The sequence below is a fragment of the Parambassis ranga genome, chromosome 22 (assembly GCF_900634625.1).
Source record: "Parambassis ranga chromosome 22, fParRan2.1, whole genome shotgun sequence".
In the NCBI taxonomy this organism is placed as follows: Eukaryota; Metazoa; Chordata; class Actinopteri; family Ambassidae; genus Parambassis; species Parambassis ranga.
Genome location: NC_041042.1, coordinates 758,072 through 773,071, shown reverse-complemented (window position 1 = coordinate 773,071; position 15,000 = coordinate 758,072). Strand labels below are relative to the sequence as shown.

The 15,000-nt window shown below is 54.3% G+C and overlaps 2 protein-coding genes across 2 annotated transcripts in view; both read right to left on the bottom strand.

The window, feature by feature from the left end:
* Positions 1-11,754, bottom strand: part of LOC114428016 (A-kinase anchor protein 6-like) — a 15,857-nt gene extending 4,103 nt beyond the window's left edge. The window contains exons 1-5 of the mRNA XM_028396311.1: positions 11,709-11,754; positions 7,167-7,250; positions 6,903-7,055; positions 756-3,368; positions 1-383 (exon numbers count right to left, since the gene is read on the bottom strand). The exon at positions 1-383 is cut by the window's left edge and continues 559 nt beyond it. Coding sequence (XP_028252112.1) covers positions 1-383; positions 756-3,368; positions 6,903-7,046 — 3,140 coding nt within the window. The 5' untranslated portion in view covers positions 7,047-7,055; positions 7,167-7,250; positions 11,709-11,754. The remainder of the gene's footprint in view (positions 384-755; positions 3,369-6,902; positions 7,056-7,166; positions 7,251-11,708) is intronic.
* Positions 11,755-13,291: 1,537 nt separating this feature from the next.
* Positions 13,292-15,000, bottom strand: part of LOC114427751 (A-kinase anchor protein 6-like) — a 74,557-nt gene continuing 72,848 nt past the window's right edge. The window contains exon 15 of the mRNA XM_028395965.1: positions 13,292-13,411. Within this exon, the coding sequence (XP_028251766.1) occupies positions 13,292-13,411 (120 nt within the window). The remainder of the gene's footprint in view (positions 13,412-15,000) is intronic.

Genomic DNA, 15,000 nt, shown 5'->3' with positions numbered 1-15,000 from the left:
CTGTAGCAGAGGGGCGGGCCGAGGTACACCTCCTCCGTGCAGGCCGCGAACAGGGTCTCCTCATCCCTGATGTCAGGGCTGGGCGGCAGGGAGAGGGAGGGGCTCGCTGCCTCCTCGCCAGCAGCGCTGACGGCCTGTCTGTCAGCAGACTGCAGGTCCAGGGCGCAGAGCCTGGACGGCGGCGTGTCCACCAGCGGCTCCGGGCTGTGGAGGCCCTGCGTCGGCGTTGCGTAGGACGGGAGGCTGTAGGGCGCCGGGGTGGAGCTCTTCTCCTCCACACACTGACTGACCTCCCCGCAGTCGCTGTCGTGGGAGGACAGAGACAGGTAGGAGTAGAAGTCGCCCTTCCGAAGGTGGAGCGGCCTGTGGGAGTGTTCCAGCACCTGAGGATGAGGAGAGAGGAAGATCAGCACGCCACACAGGAAGCTTTTAGGGACCAGTGGAAAGGTTAAAGTTTGATGATGCTTCCTCAAAGGGTTAATAAAAACATGAAAGAACAATCAGAACACGTTCTTTGTGTTGTTTTGTCACCTCCACGTTAATATTTGACACTTTTTCTGCCTGATTTCTTTCCTCTGATTAGAAATTAGTCCTAAAAGTTCTGATCTGTGATGCGATTTATTGAATTACTTCACCTCAGCGAGCAAATGAACTCACACAACTTTTCCCACTTCTCAAACCTTTCTCCTCAAAATGTGTGTGTGTGTCTGTGTGTGTGTGTGTGTGTGTGTGTGTGTGTGTGTGTGTGTGTCCACCTTGTCTCTGATCTGGGTCAGCGATGCAGGACTCTGCTCGGTCTCGGTCGGCCTCGGGTCTTCGCTCTCTTTGCTCCTCAGCGCCTCTGACGTCATGTCAATAATTTCCATCACGAAGTCGTGCACGTTCTCCTTCCCGCCGCCGTCCGCGCTGTGCGGGTGGAGGGAGGCGGGGGTGGGGAGGTGCTTGCAGCAGGTGGAGTGGGAGCCGTGCCACTTTTTAGAAGGCAGGGACGAGTCTTTGTCTCGGACCTCACGCCTCGTCTCCTCCGTCACAACCGCGGAGAACTTGAACTTCTCCTGAGCGGTGATGGCTTTCCGCCCGCTGGCCGCCGGCCGGCCCCCGTGAGTGGCGGTACAGGACCTGTGGTCGTCCATGGGTGAGAGAGAAGGCGGTGAAGGGAGGGAGGAGCTGTGGCAGGGCAGCTCGCCACTCAGCTGTCCCACCAAAGAGGAGGCGCGATTGGAGGGTGTGGGGAGGGGCTCAGAGGACGGAGAGCGGAGCTGCTTTGTCGAATCGCTCTCGTCCTGGACCGTCTCTCCTGCGTTGGTGAAGACATACGACTCCCTCACAGACTCTCCCTTCTTCGTGAAGACGCTGGCCTCCTCCCTCAGGAGCTCGTCGTCTTCGTCCTTCCCCTTCAAACCGCTCTGCTCCACGTTCCCGTTCTCCACGTCGTCCACAAACTGGCTGATGAAGCTCCTGGTGGCGTTCCTCCTGTTCTCCTCCTCTTCCTCCTGCTCTCTTCTTCCTCGGTTGTTGCCGCTGTTGGTTTCCAGTAGTTTGGCGGCTGCCTGGTTTAGGAAGCAGCGCTGCTCCTGGTTCTGACAGGAGGAGGTGAAGGTCCCACACTGCAGCTCGTCCCGGAGGCCCGCCTCTGTTTTAGAGGAGGAGGAGGAGGTGCGAGGAGATCGGATCCAACTCTGAAGCTCCCTCTTCATGTACTCCAGGCCCAGCACGTAGGAACCCTCCATTTCCTCTTCATCATCATCATCTTCGTCCTCCTCATTACCGGAGGATGCGCCGCTGAGCCTGTCCTCCTCTTCATCCTCCCCCTCCCTAACGCCCAGCTCCTCCTCGGTGAGCGTGAGCGTGGAGGAGGACAGGAGGTCGCTGTCGTCCTCGTCTTCGTCTGTGCACGCTGAGGACACGTTCACCACCATGCTCAGACTTGCTGCGTCCGCCTCGTCGGCCCCCTGTCCTCCTCTGCTGTTGCCGTGGTAACGTTGCCTGCCTGCGTTGGCGTTGGCCGTCGTGAAGGGATCCAGAAAAAGGTGGCGTTGGTTTCTGGCGAAATCTTCTGACCCCACAGAGGAGTCCTCGGCGCTGCTGAGCTCCGTCAGTGATGCTGTTGCTGAGCCCTCGTTTATCAGTGATGGCGGTCCTTTCCGTGAAATCCCTGACAGGGGGGCGTGTCGACCGCCGAGCGACGGCGAGGCAGGGAGGCGGCTGGTCTGTGGGGAACTGCTCCGAAGCGTCATGTCAGAAACACTTCGGGTCATCTTCGCTGCCAGAGGACTCTGGATGTTCTCCAGACGTCTGAGGAGGTCCAGGGTCCTGAGGCTCAGCTCTCCGTTGGGCGGCTGCTCGCTCTTCTTCTCCTGCCCCTCGCCGGCATCACTCCCTCTCCTCTGCCCCGGGTCCTGCTCCGCATCAGCACCGCAGCAGGGGCCCAGGCCGCTCTCCAGGGAGGCGCTCCGCTGCAGGGGGTCTTTGGAGGGAAACAACTCCACACCAAGAGCCAGGAGGGACTCCAGGGAGGAGCCCTGAGATAAGACCGGACTGGGCGCCCGGCCTCCATCCTGCTCCACCTTGATGGAGTCTCTGCCAAGTCCTCCCACCTCAAAGTCAGAGTCAGAGTCAGCGGGCGTCAGGATCACACGTCCATTAATCAGGATCTCTACCGCCTCCCCGCCCCCCCTCCTGGGCCTCCTCCTCTTCTCCTCCTCTCTGCCTCGGAGTTCTTCCTTCCTCCTGCTTCTGTACTTGTGGTTGTCCTTCCTCTGCTCCTCCTCCTCCTCTCCTTGGGTTTCAGAGTTGGTCGTTGTGGTGTCTCCTGTATCGCTGACGATCCCGCTCTCGCTCTCTGAACGGCGGCTGTTCGCTGACTGGCCGCTCCCTCTGCCGCCCTCGTTCTCGGCTTGTCCTCCGCGGCCGCTTGACATCAAACCTCCCAGCAGGTCTGGCAGGGACTCGATGGAGGAGAAGGAGGAGTCCTTACTGAGGCTCTTCAGCAGGAGTTTCCTCTTCCCTGATCGGTGCGGTGTGGAGAAGCGGGGGAACTGCGGCTGCTTGTACAGCTCCACCTGATGGAGGCTGTACACCTGGTAGACGTTGTTGTTGTTGATGTTGGGAGCGACAGACTGAGGGATCCTCCTGGACTGGTCCTCAGACACTCCCTGACTGGCCTCAGGTCTGATGGGAGGGTTCCCTGCGGGGAGGCTGTGGGTCAGGTCGGGCTCCGGGGCCTCTGCTGGCTCTGCTTCTGTGATTGTCATGTCTGTTTCATCCCATTCCCACGAGTCATCGGGCGCCGGGCCAACGGGACCAGCTGACACCGGGCTGATCTGCTGGAGGTCCACTAAACCTGGTTCCAGAAGGTTCTGAGAAACCTGCAGAAGAAAGAGAAAAGAAAGATGACTGAAGAGGTCCACATGCTGCAGAGAACATCTGAAGTGAACGCTGGATCAGCCTGAGACCTCCAGGTGCTGCATGACCTGTGAGGCCTTTAACTCTGCAGAGGACAGGAACCAGGACTGGCTGACAGAGCGCCGCTGGACGCTCGGAGGATGACAGTTTGGTCAGTTCTGACTGATCCAGTCCCTCAGTCCTGAGTGACAGACAGGACAGGATCGGCCGTGATCAGCCGTGATCAGTAGTGATCAGTAGTGATCAGCTGTGATCAGCCGTGATCGGCAGTGATCAGCAGTGATCAGCAGTGATCAGCCGTGATCGGCAGTGATCAGCAGTGATCGGCCGTGATCAGCTGTGTACTGTCTGATGGCAGTGACTGAGCGCGGTGAGTTTCCTCTCAGCACCTTTTAATCAAACACTCTGTGAGCTCTGCTGCTTTGTGTTTTTGCTCCAGACGATGTTAGAAAGAAACGCGACTCTGACAGAACATGTTCTGTGATCATTTAAAACACACACACACTGAGTGAAATCAGCCCACCCCGAAGCAACTGCTCATAAATCTCAACACAAATTATTCCACTCTGGAACAAAGCGATGAATTATTCAGAAAGGACTTCTGAGAGAAGGAGCAGCACGCTGAAAACCCCAAAGTAAATACGTAATCAGAGCCTTCAGAAGCTGCGCTGTCTGAAAATATGCTTAGACACAGGAATTCTTCCTCACACACACATAATTATACAAATTGCTCCGCGTCTCGTTAACAAGAGAGGGGGTAATTCGTATTAGCCATTCATAGCCTATTAATCTAATAAACTAGCTGGCTGTGTGTGTCTGTGTGTGTCTGTGTCTGTGTGTGTCTGTGTGTGTGTCTGTGTGTGTGTCTGTGTGAGTGTCTGTGTGTGTCTGTGTGTGTCTATGTGTGTGTCTGTGTGTGTCTCTGTGTGTCTGTGTGTGTGTCTGTCTGTGTGTGTCTGTGTGTCTGTGTGTGTATGTGTGTGTCTGTGTGTGCGTGTCTGTGTGTGTGTCTCTGTGTGTGTGTGTGTCTGTGTGTGTGTGTCTGTGTGTGTGTGTGTCTGTGTGTGTGTCTGTGTGTGTCTGTGTGTGTGTCTGCCATCAATCAGAACTCTAATCCAATCAAATCCAACAGAGCTGCTACATAATTCATGTGTGTGTGATTCCACACATTTCACTGAACAGCTGAACTCTGGGTGTGTTTAATCACTTCATGTTGTCGAGGACACACAGCAGACACACACACACGTTACAGCAGCGTGCTAAACTTTCCTGAAAGATCTGTCCCACGGTCCATGAATGCACCACACAGCTCAGTCTGAAAATGAAGTGTCCTCCAGAAATTAAGCACCAGACTCAGTCCAAAGAGAAAGTCCTGTCCTCCTCAGCAGGACGCCATGATGGAGTCGCCTGCTCTCACACCAGGGCAGAACATCGTGTGATGCGTTCACTGCTGTACGCTGAGCCTGTTTTAGTGTGTGTGTGTGTGTGTGTGGGTCCAAACAGGAAACTTTTCCCATTAGCTCTGCTTTGACTGCTCCCATTTGTTAGCATAGCATCTGCTGGAAGGCCCAAGGAGAGCGCAGCTATCCAGCAGCGCCGGGGCGATTATTCATGTGGCGGCTCCTGAAGCTCCGCTCGCTGCCGGCCCGCTGCTGTAGCGGTTGTCAGAGCGCTGAGCGAGCGCAGCATCACCGGTCTGATTCAACATGAGGCGCACAGATAAATCACCTCTCCATGCAGAGTGGAGGAGGAACAGCCGCTCTGAATGTAATCACAGGTGGGACGCTCCATGTTTGTGGAAACATGTTTCAGAACTGAGACACAAGTGTTGTGAAATATCATTTCCATACATTACACCAGACCCTGTCCTCATGACCCCCTGCTGCTGGGGCTGAGACTCATTGGACCTGCTCTGTCTCAGGTCCTCTGGTGCCCACAGCAAACAAATGTCCTGCTGACTGAAACCATGTCCCTGCTGGACTGAAGCTGGACTCAATAGAAGAAGGAGGCGGAGCAAAGATGGCTGAGGACACGTCAAACAGGAAGTGAAAAGGATCAAGCAAACTATGCTGCCATTTCTGTGACAACAGCGAAAAGTGGAGGACGTGCAGAGACAGACTGTCCACAGTGTCTCCGCACGGTGTGGACACACGGTGTGGACACACGGTGTCTCCACACGGTGTGGACACAGTGTCTCCACACGGTGTGTCCACACGGTGTCTCCACACGGTGTGTCCACACAGTGTGTCCACACGGTGTGTCCACAGTGTCTCCGCACGGTGTGTCCAGACGGTGTGTCCACAGTGTCTCCACACGGTGATCACATGTGATCAATGACGACTGATCAGACTCCCGCAAAGACATGTTCTTGTTAAACCAACATCTTCACATCTGGACGCTGAACACACACAAACACACAAACAGTCTCACACTGCCATCTGTAAACCAGTGACACACACACAGGACAATCGTTTTATCACACAGCAGCATTCATTTATAAACTAACCCACCCACATATGAAAGCCTCTCTCTCTTTATTCCTCGCTCATCTCCAGCACAAGTGAAATTACTCTGCAGCCAGGCAGCGAGGTCAGAGAGTCCGGCCTCCGTTATTTGTCTTCTCCTCTACAGCCTGTGTGTGTGTGTGTGTGTGTGTGTGTGTGTGTGTGTGTGTGACAGGGAGAAAAGCAGCAGCAGAAACATGAACAGCAGCATTCAGCCAATTCTTTCAGTTCTCATCAACACCGCTCTGATGAGGAAGCTAACAAGCTAACATCAGCCAATCAGATCAAAAAAGATGGACTCTGATTGGACAGAACTGACAGCACTTCCTGACTGGACTCTGATTGGACAGAACTGACAGCACTTCCTGACTGGACTCTGATTGGACAGAACTGACAGCACTTCCTGACTGGACTCTGATTGGACAGAACTGACAGCACTTCCTGACTGGACTCTGATTGGACAGAACTGACAGCACTTCCTGACTGGACTCTGATTGGACAGAACTGGCAGCACTTCCTGACTGGACTCTGATTGGACAGAACTGAGGTTTTTATGCATATATGAGAAAGAATTTGGGAAATAAAAGTAGAGTCTGTCCACCAGAGGATGTGTTTAAGTCACAGACATCAATGAAAAACCAGCCGCGGAGCCACTGTGGGTCTGATCATCATCATTTTCAGCAGATAATGAAAGAGGAGGCGGGTCGGACCCCTGAGGAGCTCCACGCCTGCACAGATAACATGAGTCCAGCGGGCAGCCTGTTACAGACCCTCAGCACGTTCACTTCCTGCTTCACAAACAAATCAGGTCAGACTGTGACTGTGCGAGCTCATTATGACACTGTGTCAGCTTCCTGAAGACGCTCCACGCCTTCAATCACAGAACCATCTGTCTTTCAGCGCATCAAATCAGAGGCTGGCGTGCTCGCTGAGTGTAACGGCGTGTCAGCTGACTGCCCGCGGCGTGCGGTGTAAATGTCAGAGCGCTCTCACCTGCTGCTCTCCCTGCTCTCTCCTCAGCCGGTTCTGCCACTGCAGCGCCTGCATCACGATCGCCTCCCACCTCCTCTCCAGGTTGATTGACAGCAGCTGCAGGGCCTCTCGGTGCTGCTCCGCATCCGGGCCCACCTCAGCCATGGGGCCCGACTGTCCCAGAAGACAGATTAGCTCATGATTAAACATGTTTTCACAGCTTTTACAACAGCGTCATCTCAAAAAATCAGATGGAGTAATCCCACTTCCTGTGATGTCACTCACCTGGCTCTGCTGCAGCAGCTTCTGGCAGAGTTTCAGGACGGACGAGACTCCTCGGCGGCGAGCTCGAATCTCCGAACACAGTGACTGGAAGACACAGCAGAGAGGAAACATGAGACGCCCTCCACCTGTCAGTGCTCAGCTGCTGGTGTCACATCCACACACTGCTGGAGCTTAACCTGTCACTGTAAAGCAGCACTGAGCTAACAGGCTAACCAGCGTAGCATTAGCGTCAGAAGAAACGTATTGTATGTACTGAAGCTACCATTAGCCGGCTAACTGTACACAGTGAGTGAACAGGCTAACAGCCGGCACAAATAAATGCTTATAAGATGATCCACAAGTGTGGCGCCACCTGCTGCTGCCGATGTGTGAATGTAAATCACTGTGCATGAATCACTTAAAGATGATCCAGATGTTTCCAGGTGTTCTTCCAGAACAAAACACAGTCCAATCCAGCAGCTAGCTGTAGGTTAGCCGCGCTGCATCACTGGGCCAGGCAGTGCCAGCGGTGGGTGTGTGGGTGCTGCACTGTGCTCCATCACTTAGCCATGTTCTCTGTGTTAGCAGGTTAGCTAACAGTCACAGTCTGTCACACAGCAGGAGTGAGATCAGACTCTGGAACGTTTAACCCATCAAAACAAAGGGATCGACATCTGTGTTGATGTTTCCTTTCCTCAGACTCAGCACACACGCAGTGGCCCTGCCCATTATAAATCACTATATGCTGATGAGTTTTCACACTCAAAGGTCAGTGTGTGTGTGTGTGTTTGCATGTTTACTCATGCAGGCCCGTGCACGAGTGTGTGTGTGTGCAAACATATGCATATGAATGTGTGTGTGACGGAGAGGAGAGGGGACGGCCTCCCTCCTCTGCAGCAGCCGCCGAACACGTCCCAGCCCGAACTATTTATGCTAATCCCGCCCGCTCGCTGCAAAGCACTTCCTTTACATTTTCTTTACATTTTTCCAATAAATATTAAACACTATTACAATGAAATGGGATTCTCTCTCTCTCTCCTCCCTCCTGCACACACACACACACACACACACTTTTCATCTCCTCTTCCTCGCTCTCTTCAGTTTAGCATATTTGTGGCTCGCCCGGTTGTCTAAACAGGAGATGGGGATGCAGAATACAGCAGAGAGGCTCAAGAGGACAAGCCTGGTGTGTGTGTGTGTGTGTGTGTGTGTCTTAGAGGCTCTAACAACAACACAATGAGTGATACTCTCTCTGCGACAAATAGCTGCAGCAGGAAGACGTATGAAAGGAGGATCATTCAGCCAGTTACAGTCAGAGGACGGCAGCCATCGCTCTGCACTCTGACTCCACGACACAAAGCCTGACACACACATGATCAACAGCAGTCAGCTGACCTGATGGAGCTGATATCAGATCAATACCACCCAATGCCTCAGACGCAGTGCTAACAGCGTCTCTCTCCTTCAGTGACTGCTGGATGTGAACCTGCTGTGATGGCCGCCTGCTGTTCATCATGTCACACAGGCTCAATAAACCCACACCTTCACACAACATGTTGATTTAGGAGTGAACACAGACAGCGGCCTGTTTCCAGCACGGAGGCCGTGGACGCACCGAGCGCGCTCAGTTCACAGGGAGACAGAAAAACATTTGAAGCATGTTTCCATGGACAGCCTGCAGTGGGAGCGCTTTAAGTCTTCAGATGGAACCCTTTATCCAGACAGCAGAGGGAGAATCCTCCGTCTCGCTGCTGGGTTTCACGCACTGATCCTCTGTCTGTCTTTCTGTGGACCGGTCAAGCCCGGCTGGGCCCATGTTGACTCAGAGAGCTCCGCAGACACAGGCAGACAAATGTTTGCTGAAAAGCTTTTCTTCCAAAAACACACGGGGAGATGGAGGAGGAGACAGAGGAGGAGACAGAGGAGGAGACGGAGGAGGAGACGGAGAGGCTGCAGAGGAGGAGACGGAGGAGGAGACGGAGGAGTAGACAGAGAGGCTGCAGAGGAGGAGACGGAGGAGGAGACAGAGGAGTAGACAGAGAGGCTGCAGAGGAGGAGACGGTGAGGCTGCAGAGGAGGAGACGGAGGAGGAGACGGAGGAGGAGATGGAGAGTCTGCAGAGGAGGAGACGGAGGAGGAGACGGAGGAGACGGAGGAGGAGACGGAGGAGACGGAGGAGTAGACAGAGAGGCTGCAGAGGAGGAGACGGAGGAGGAGACAGAGGAGTAGACAGAGAGGCTGCAGAGGAGGAGACGGAGGAGGAGATGGAGAGTCTGCAGAGGAGGAGGCAGCAGAGAAGGAGACGGAGGCCGTGAGACAAAAACCACGGAGAGAGGACGGAGATTAAAGTGAGACAAAGACGCATCAGAGCTGCTCATCAGTGAGTCCTGAAACTCCTTCACAATAAAAGCCTCTGTAAACAGACGCTCAGGAAACACGTGTGTGCAGCTAGCAGGCTAACGGAGCTAACGTCCTCTGATAACTCCTGAGCATCTGAGCCTGAAGATGACCTCATCAGTGCGGTGGAGGAATTATCTTCACTCAGTGTCATACTTGCTTCTGTCTTGATCTTTACTGTTTGAACCCTTCTCATATGAAGCTGTGAGCCGCTGAGACATGAACACGTCACCATGCTGCTCCTCAGCTCAGTCTGAAGGTGAGTCTGTCCATCGGATCGATGCAGCACACACACTGAACCTTGAGCAGCACCGGCTCATTACTGCTTCTATAAAGGCTCATTTCCTGCAGACTGCAACGCCGCTGCCGCCGCCAGGGTCACATGTGACCAGCGGCGGCGTCTTCATGTCCTCATTTGTTTTCTCTGACTGCCACTCGTCTTCTGTCAGGACTGAGGATAAACAAAGAGGCGAGGATCTGCACTCCTCTTCCTCTAATTCCCCTCTTCAGCCTCTCGCTCCTTCTTAAATCTCCCTCTCCTAAAAACAAAATCCTCTTAACTCTCCTCCACCTCCTCATCTCCACAATCTAATTACAGAGACCTGCGTGAAGAGAGGGGTGGAGAGGCGGGGACAGAGGAGGGTGGAGGCTGCTGCTGTGCTGTGAAGCTGTTTGAGATGTGAAGGACGCAGAGACAAGTATTGATGCTGAGCTCCGCTGAGGGCCGAGATCCACCGACCAGGAGACGGACCTGACATGACCTCCGAGCACTGTGCTGCAGGGACGCCTGCTGCTGTTAGCATGCTAACCAGCTAGCTGTAATACCACGCCGCACCACTAGGTGGTGTAGTGAGTCATCTATGCTAACAGCCACTTCTGGTCACACGCTGTAGGTTGTGCGGCTGACGGTCCCCCACACCTGTCCTCCTGATGGGTCTGACCGTTGTTCAGGGGGTCTGGGAGTCCACCCGGTCTGACCTCTGACCTCTGACCTCTGACCTGTGCCTGCAGCAGGGACACAGTATAACCAGGCTCAAACAGACTCCGTCACATCAGGGTGAGGAGGAGCCGGGGGAGGACGAGCAGGACGAGCTGCAGGGCGGAGACGGAGCAGCAGAGTTTGGGCTGCTGTGCTGTGACCCACTGGATGTTTCAATCAATTACCATTAATTACCAAATCTCTGATTAATTCTATTGTTGATTAACTCAATTAAACCACGAGCGCTCGTTATCGGCACCAGCAGCCTGATGAGTTCCAGCCGAGCACACAGCTCCCTCTGCTGCTGACACCGCCCAGAGCGACCACACTGCCCGTTAAATCACTCCTCCTACCTCCTCTTCCTCTTCCTCCTTCTCTTCCTCCTCCTCCTCCTCCCCCTCCTCCTCTTCTCCTCCTCCCCCTCCCCCTCATCCTCCTCCCTCTTCCGCCTCCCCCCCTCCTCCATCCTCCGCCTCCTCCTCGTCCTCCCTCCTCCCCCTCTTCCTCCCTCCTCCCCCTTCCTCTCCCTCCCATCCCTTACCCCCTCCTCCTCCTGCTCCCCTCTTCCCTCCTACCCACTCCTCGTCCTCTCCTCCTCCTGCTCCTCCTCTCCTCCTCCTGCCCTCCTCCTCTCTTCCCCCTCCTCCTCTCTTCCCCCGCCTTCCCTCCCCCTCCTCCTCCTCCTCCTCCTCATTCAGGTTTGCTTGGTGGTGTGTTCATGGATCCTTCCTCCTTCAGGATTTACCGTCCTCAGACAGAGACAGTTGTGGGTCCTTCAGATGGACCCAGACCCCCCCACAGAGTGAGCTCAGCTCTCAGCCTGGAGCAGCAGGACCTGCTGAGGTACCAGGCTCGGGTTCCTTCAGACGGCCGCCCACATCACACAGCCAGCGCCCCTGACCCTGAATGCATCTGCTGCTCGCTGCTTTTTAACATCACACATAACGGCTGTGAGGAGGATTCATTAAAGGCTTTGAGAGCGATCTGCTGAAGAGGGACACACACACTCACACACACACACACACATAACACACCACTCTCACAACCACACACACAACACACACACTCTCACACACACAACTCTCACACACACACACACACACACACTCACATTCAAACCTCTGGTGGTGCTTTGGACCTTTGACCCCATATTGACCCACAGGACAGTTGCAGAGTGTGTTACTTACACACAGTGTTGTATATAAAATCGGAGGACAGGACCATACTGAGGCCCAAACACCTGGATCACCCTGCTGGTTCCAAGATGGCGTCTGTCGCCACTTCCTGTCCTGCTAACCTGTTAAATGTTCAAACTTTTCACCTTCAGCACATTTAAACCGATGGACTGATCACAGCAGAGACTGCTGCTGTTACCCACAGCGCCCCCTGCTGCCTGGGGGGTGGCGGTGGACGGGCCTGATGAGTGAAGGTCGCACAGTCTGCAGTGGGTTGCTGCTGACATCATCAGCTGATTGATCAGTGTGAGTTTTTATGTGATCCACATTTTAGGGATGGAAGCTGTCAAACATCCAGTGCAGTAAACAAATGGAGGACACGAAGTCTTTGTGAGTGGAGCTCAGCACTCGGGCTAATGCAGCCGAGCAAACACGCCGCGGCGACTTAAAACGCTGCCATCAATAAAAGCCAATCCTCCGCCCGCCTGAGCCTCTCTGAGTATTCATCCCTGCTACTCGCTCTCATCTGGTTCACACCTTCTCTGCTGCTGTCTCTGTCCTCTCCACCCTCTCTGTCCTCTCCACCCTCTCTGTCCTCTCCACCCTCTCTGTCCTCTCCACCCTCTCTGTCCTCTCTGTCCTCTCCACCCTCTGCATCTCTCCACCCTCTCTGTCCTCTCCACCCTCTCTGTCCTCTCTGTCCTCTCCACCCTCTCTGTCCTCTCTGTCCTCTCCACCCCCTCTGTCCTCTCCACCCTCTGCATCTCTCCACCCTCTCTGTCCTCTCCACCCTCTCTGTCCTCTCCACCTCTCTGTCCTCCCCCTCTCCACCCTCTCTGTCCTCTCCACCCTCTCTGTCCTCTCCACCCTCTCCACCCTCTCTGTCCTCTCCACCCTCTCTGTCCTCTCCGTCCTCTCTGTCCTCTCTGTCCTCTCTGTCCTCTCTGTCCTCTCCACCCTCTGCATCTCTCCACCCTCTCTGTCCTCTCCACCATCTCTGTCCTCTCTGTCCTCTCCACCCTCTGCATCTCTCCACCCTCTCCACCCTCTGCATCTCTCCACCCTCTCCGTCCTCTCCACCCTCTGCATCTCTCCTCCATCTTTCTCCATCCTCTCCTGAAGTCGCTCCAGCGCTCAGCCGGTTTGTTTGTCCACATTTTTTCTGTGCATCTTAATGTGTCGACAACCTGTGTGTGAAGGAAAGGCTGTGATTGGATCAAGCATCTGTCACTGAGTTAACATCCGCCAATCAGATGACAGAGGACACACACCTGCCTCACAGGGCTCTGATTAGTCCAAAGCTCACAGACTTCCTGTGTTTGACTTCTTGTGACGTCAGACATTGACGTGACGTCACTCTCATCGGCCTACGCCTCCCTCCACACAGGACACCCCCCCTCAGCACCTCTCAGGCAGCTAATCGGAGGCGACAGCGAGCCTCTGATATCGATACCTGCTGCATGATGAGGATTAAAGATCCACCGACTCCCTGCCAAGAACAGGCTCTGTGTGTGTGTGTCTTTTGATTATGCCTGGCTGTGTGTGCGTTTGTTGTTGCTGTTTTGAAGAGGGTTTTTCTCGTTAAGAGTTGCTCGTTAGGGGTTGAAGGCGAGCAAACAGGTGAGACGTTGCCGTGGTAACGCCATCAACAAACAGATCAGACTTTCATCTTCATCTGCTCGGGAGGAGAAGAAAACACTCGGCTCTTTCATCAGCTAAAGGAGCGGAGACAGAATCAAAGACAGAAGAAAGCCGCGAGAACAAGAGGAAGCCGCGAGAGACGCAAGGAGTGGACAGGAGAGATGAAAGACAGGGAGAGGGACAGACGGACGGACAGCAGGAGGACAGGGCCGAGGGGGACACAACCTGAGACACACATGTATCATCCATGGTTGAACAACTTTAAACATGTGTGTCTGAGTGACAGGAGGCCATGTTCTCAGTCACATTAATTCACACCAGGGGGGGGGGGGCACAGCTACAAAGCCTTAAGGTCTTTCCATTGAGCTGTGAGGTTGAGGACTTGTTACCATGGCAACCAAGACATGAGCCACCATCTTTACTGTAAATAAAACAGAACCTGGTCGCAGACTCTGTCTGACCAACACTCACAAATTCACCCCCCGTACAATCGACACTACAAGGGAACCTATCATCTGAGACCAGAGTGGTTTTTGTACCAGGCTGTAAACATGTTCATTTCTGCTGTGAAGTTGTTACATGGGAGTCTATGGAAATGGCTCGCTGCTGGAGCCAGCCCCCAGTGGCTGCAGCTGTGAACTACAAGTTTTGACACTTCCGCATGGGCTTCAGGTCTGAGCCAGAAGGCTGCCGCTTGGTCCACACGCACCGTGCTGGGAGACACCATGACAGACACAGCGCCGCCTGCTGGGAGACACCATGACAGACCACAGCGCGCCTGCTGGAGACACCATGATAGACACAGCGCCGCCTGCTGGCTGCTGGGAGACGCAATGACTCCAATCAGGGCGGCGATGAACTCAACAACACACACTAGAACAAGACGAGACTCATGGATTTAGTGTGAGATTCTGCTCCACAGCGCCGCCTGCTGGCTGCTGGGAGGACACTTTAACACCATGAGCACACCTGCAGTCCTCAGTGTTGGCTGCAAACATGATGACTGCAGGACACATCAAGTGTCCTCTGATGAAGGAAGGCTCAGGACACAAGGCGGTCACACAGGGGAGGAGGGACGGTGATCCAAACTGTGGTTCAGGGCCAGTGTAGAGACGGCAGGAGGAACACAAAACGGCCAAGGGAGGGAGGCGTGATGAGGAGGACCAGAGGGCAAGGAGCATGATTGAAGAGTCTGAGGGACACGAGGGGGGCACGGGTAAGAAACAGTGGGGGAGGCCGGGTTCATCTGCTGTGGACAGCGGGGGAGAGACGGAGCCGGCGGACAGATAACAACAGCCAGAGAAAGACAGAGACACAGAGATAAAGCATGCAAAGACACACACCGTATCAGTGTCAGCATCTGTGTGTGTGTGTGTGTGTCCACCAGAACACCAAACTGGCTTTGAACCTGAACACTGATCCATTCTGCAGACAGGCGGACATCATGTCCCCTCCTCCAAGGTCAGAAAGGACAAAAAGTGTCTCCTCATCCAATGAAGTAAAACACATCTGACAGGCAGCACTGAACCTTCTACGACCAGAGTGTGTGTGTGTGTGAGAGAGAGAGAGAGTGTGTGTGTGTGTGTGTGTGGTGTGTGTGGAGTTGAGAGGGTGTGTGTGTGTGTGTGTAGAGAGTGTGTGTGTGTGTGTGAGAGAGAGAGAG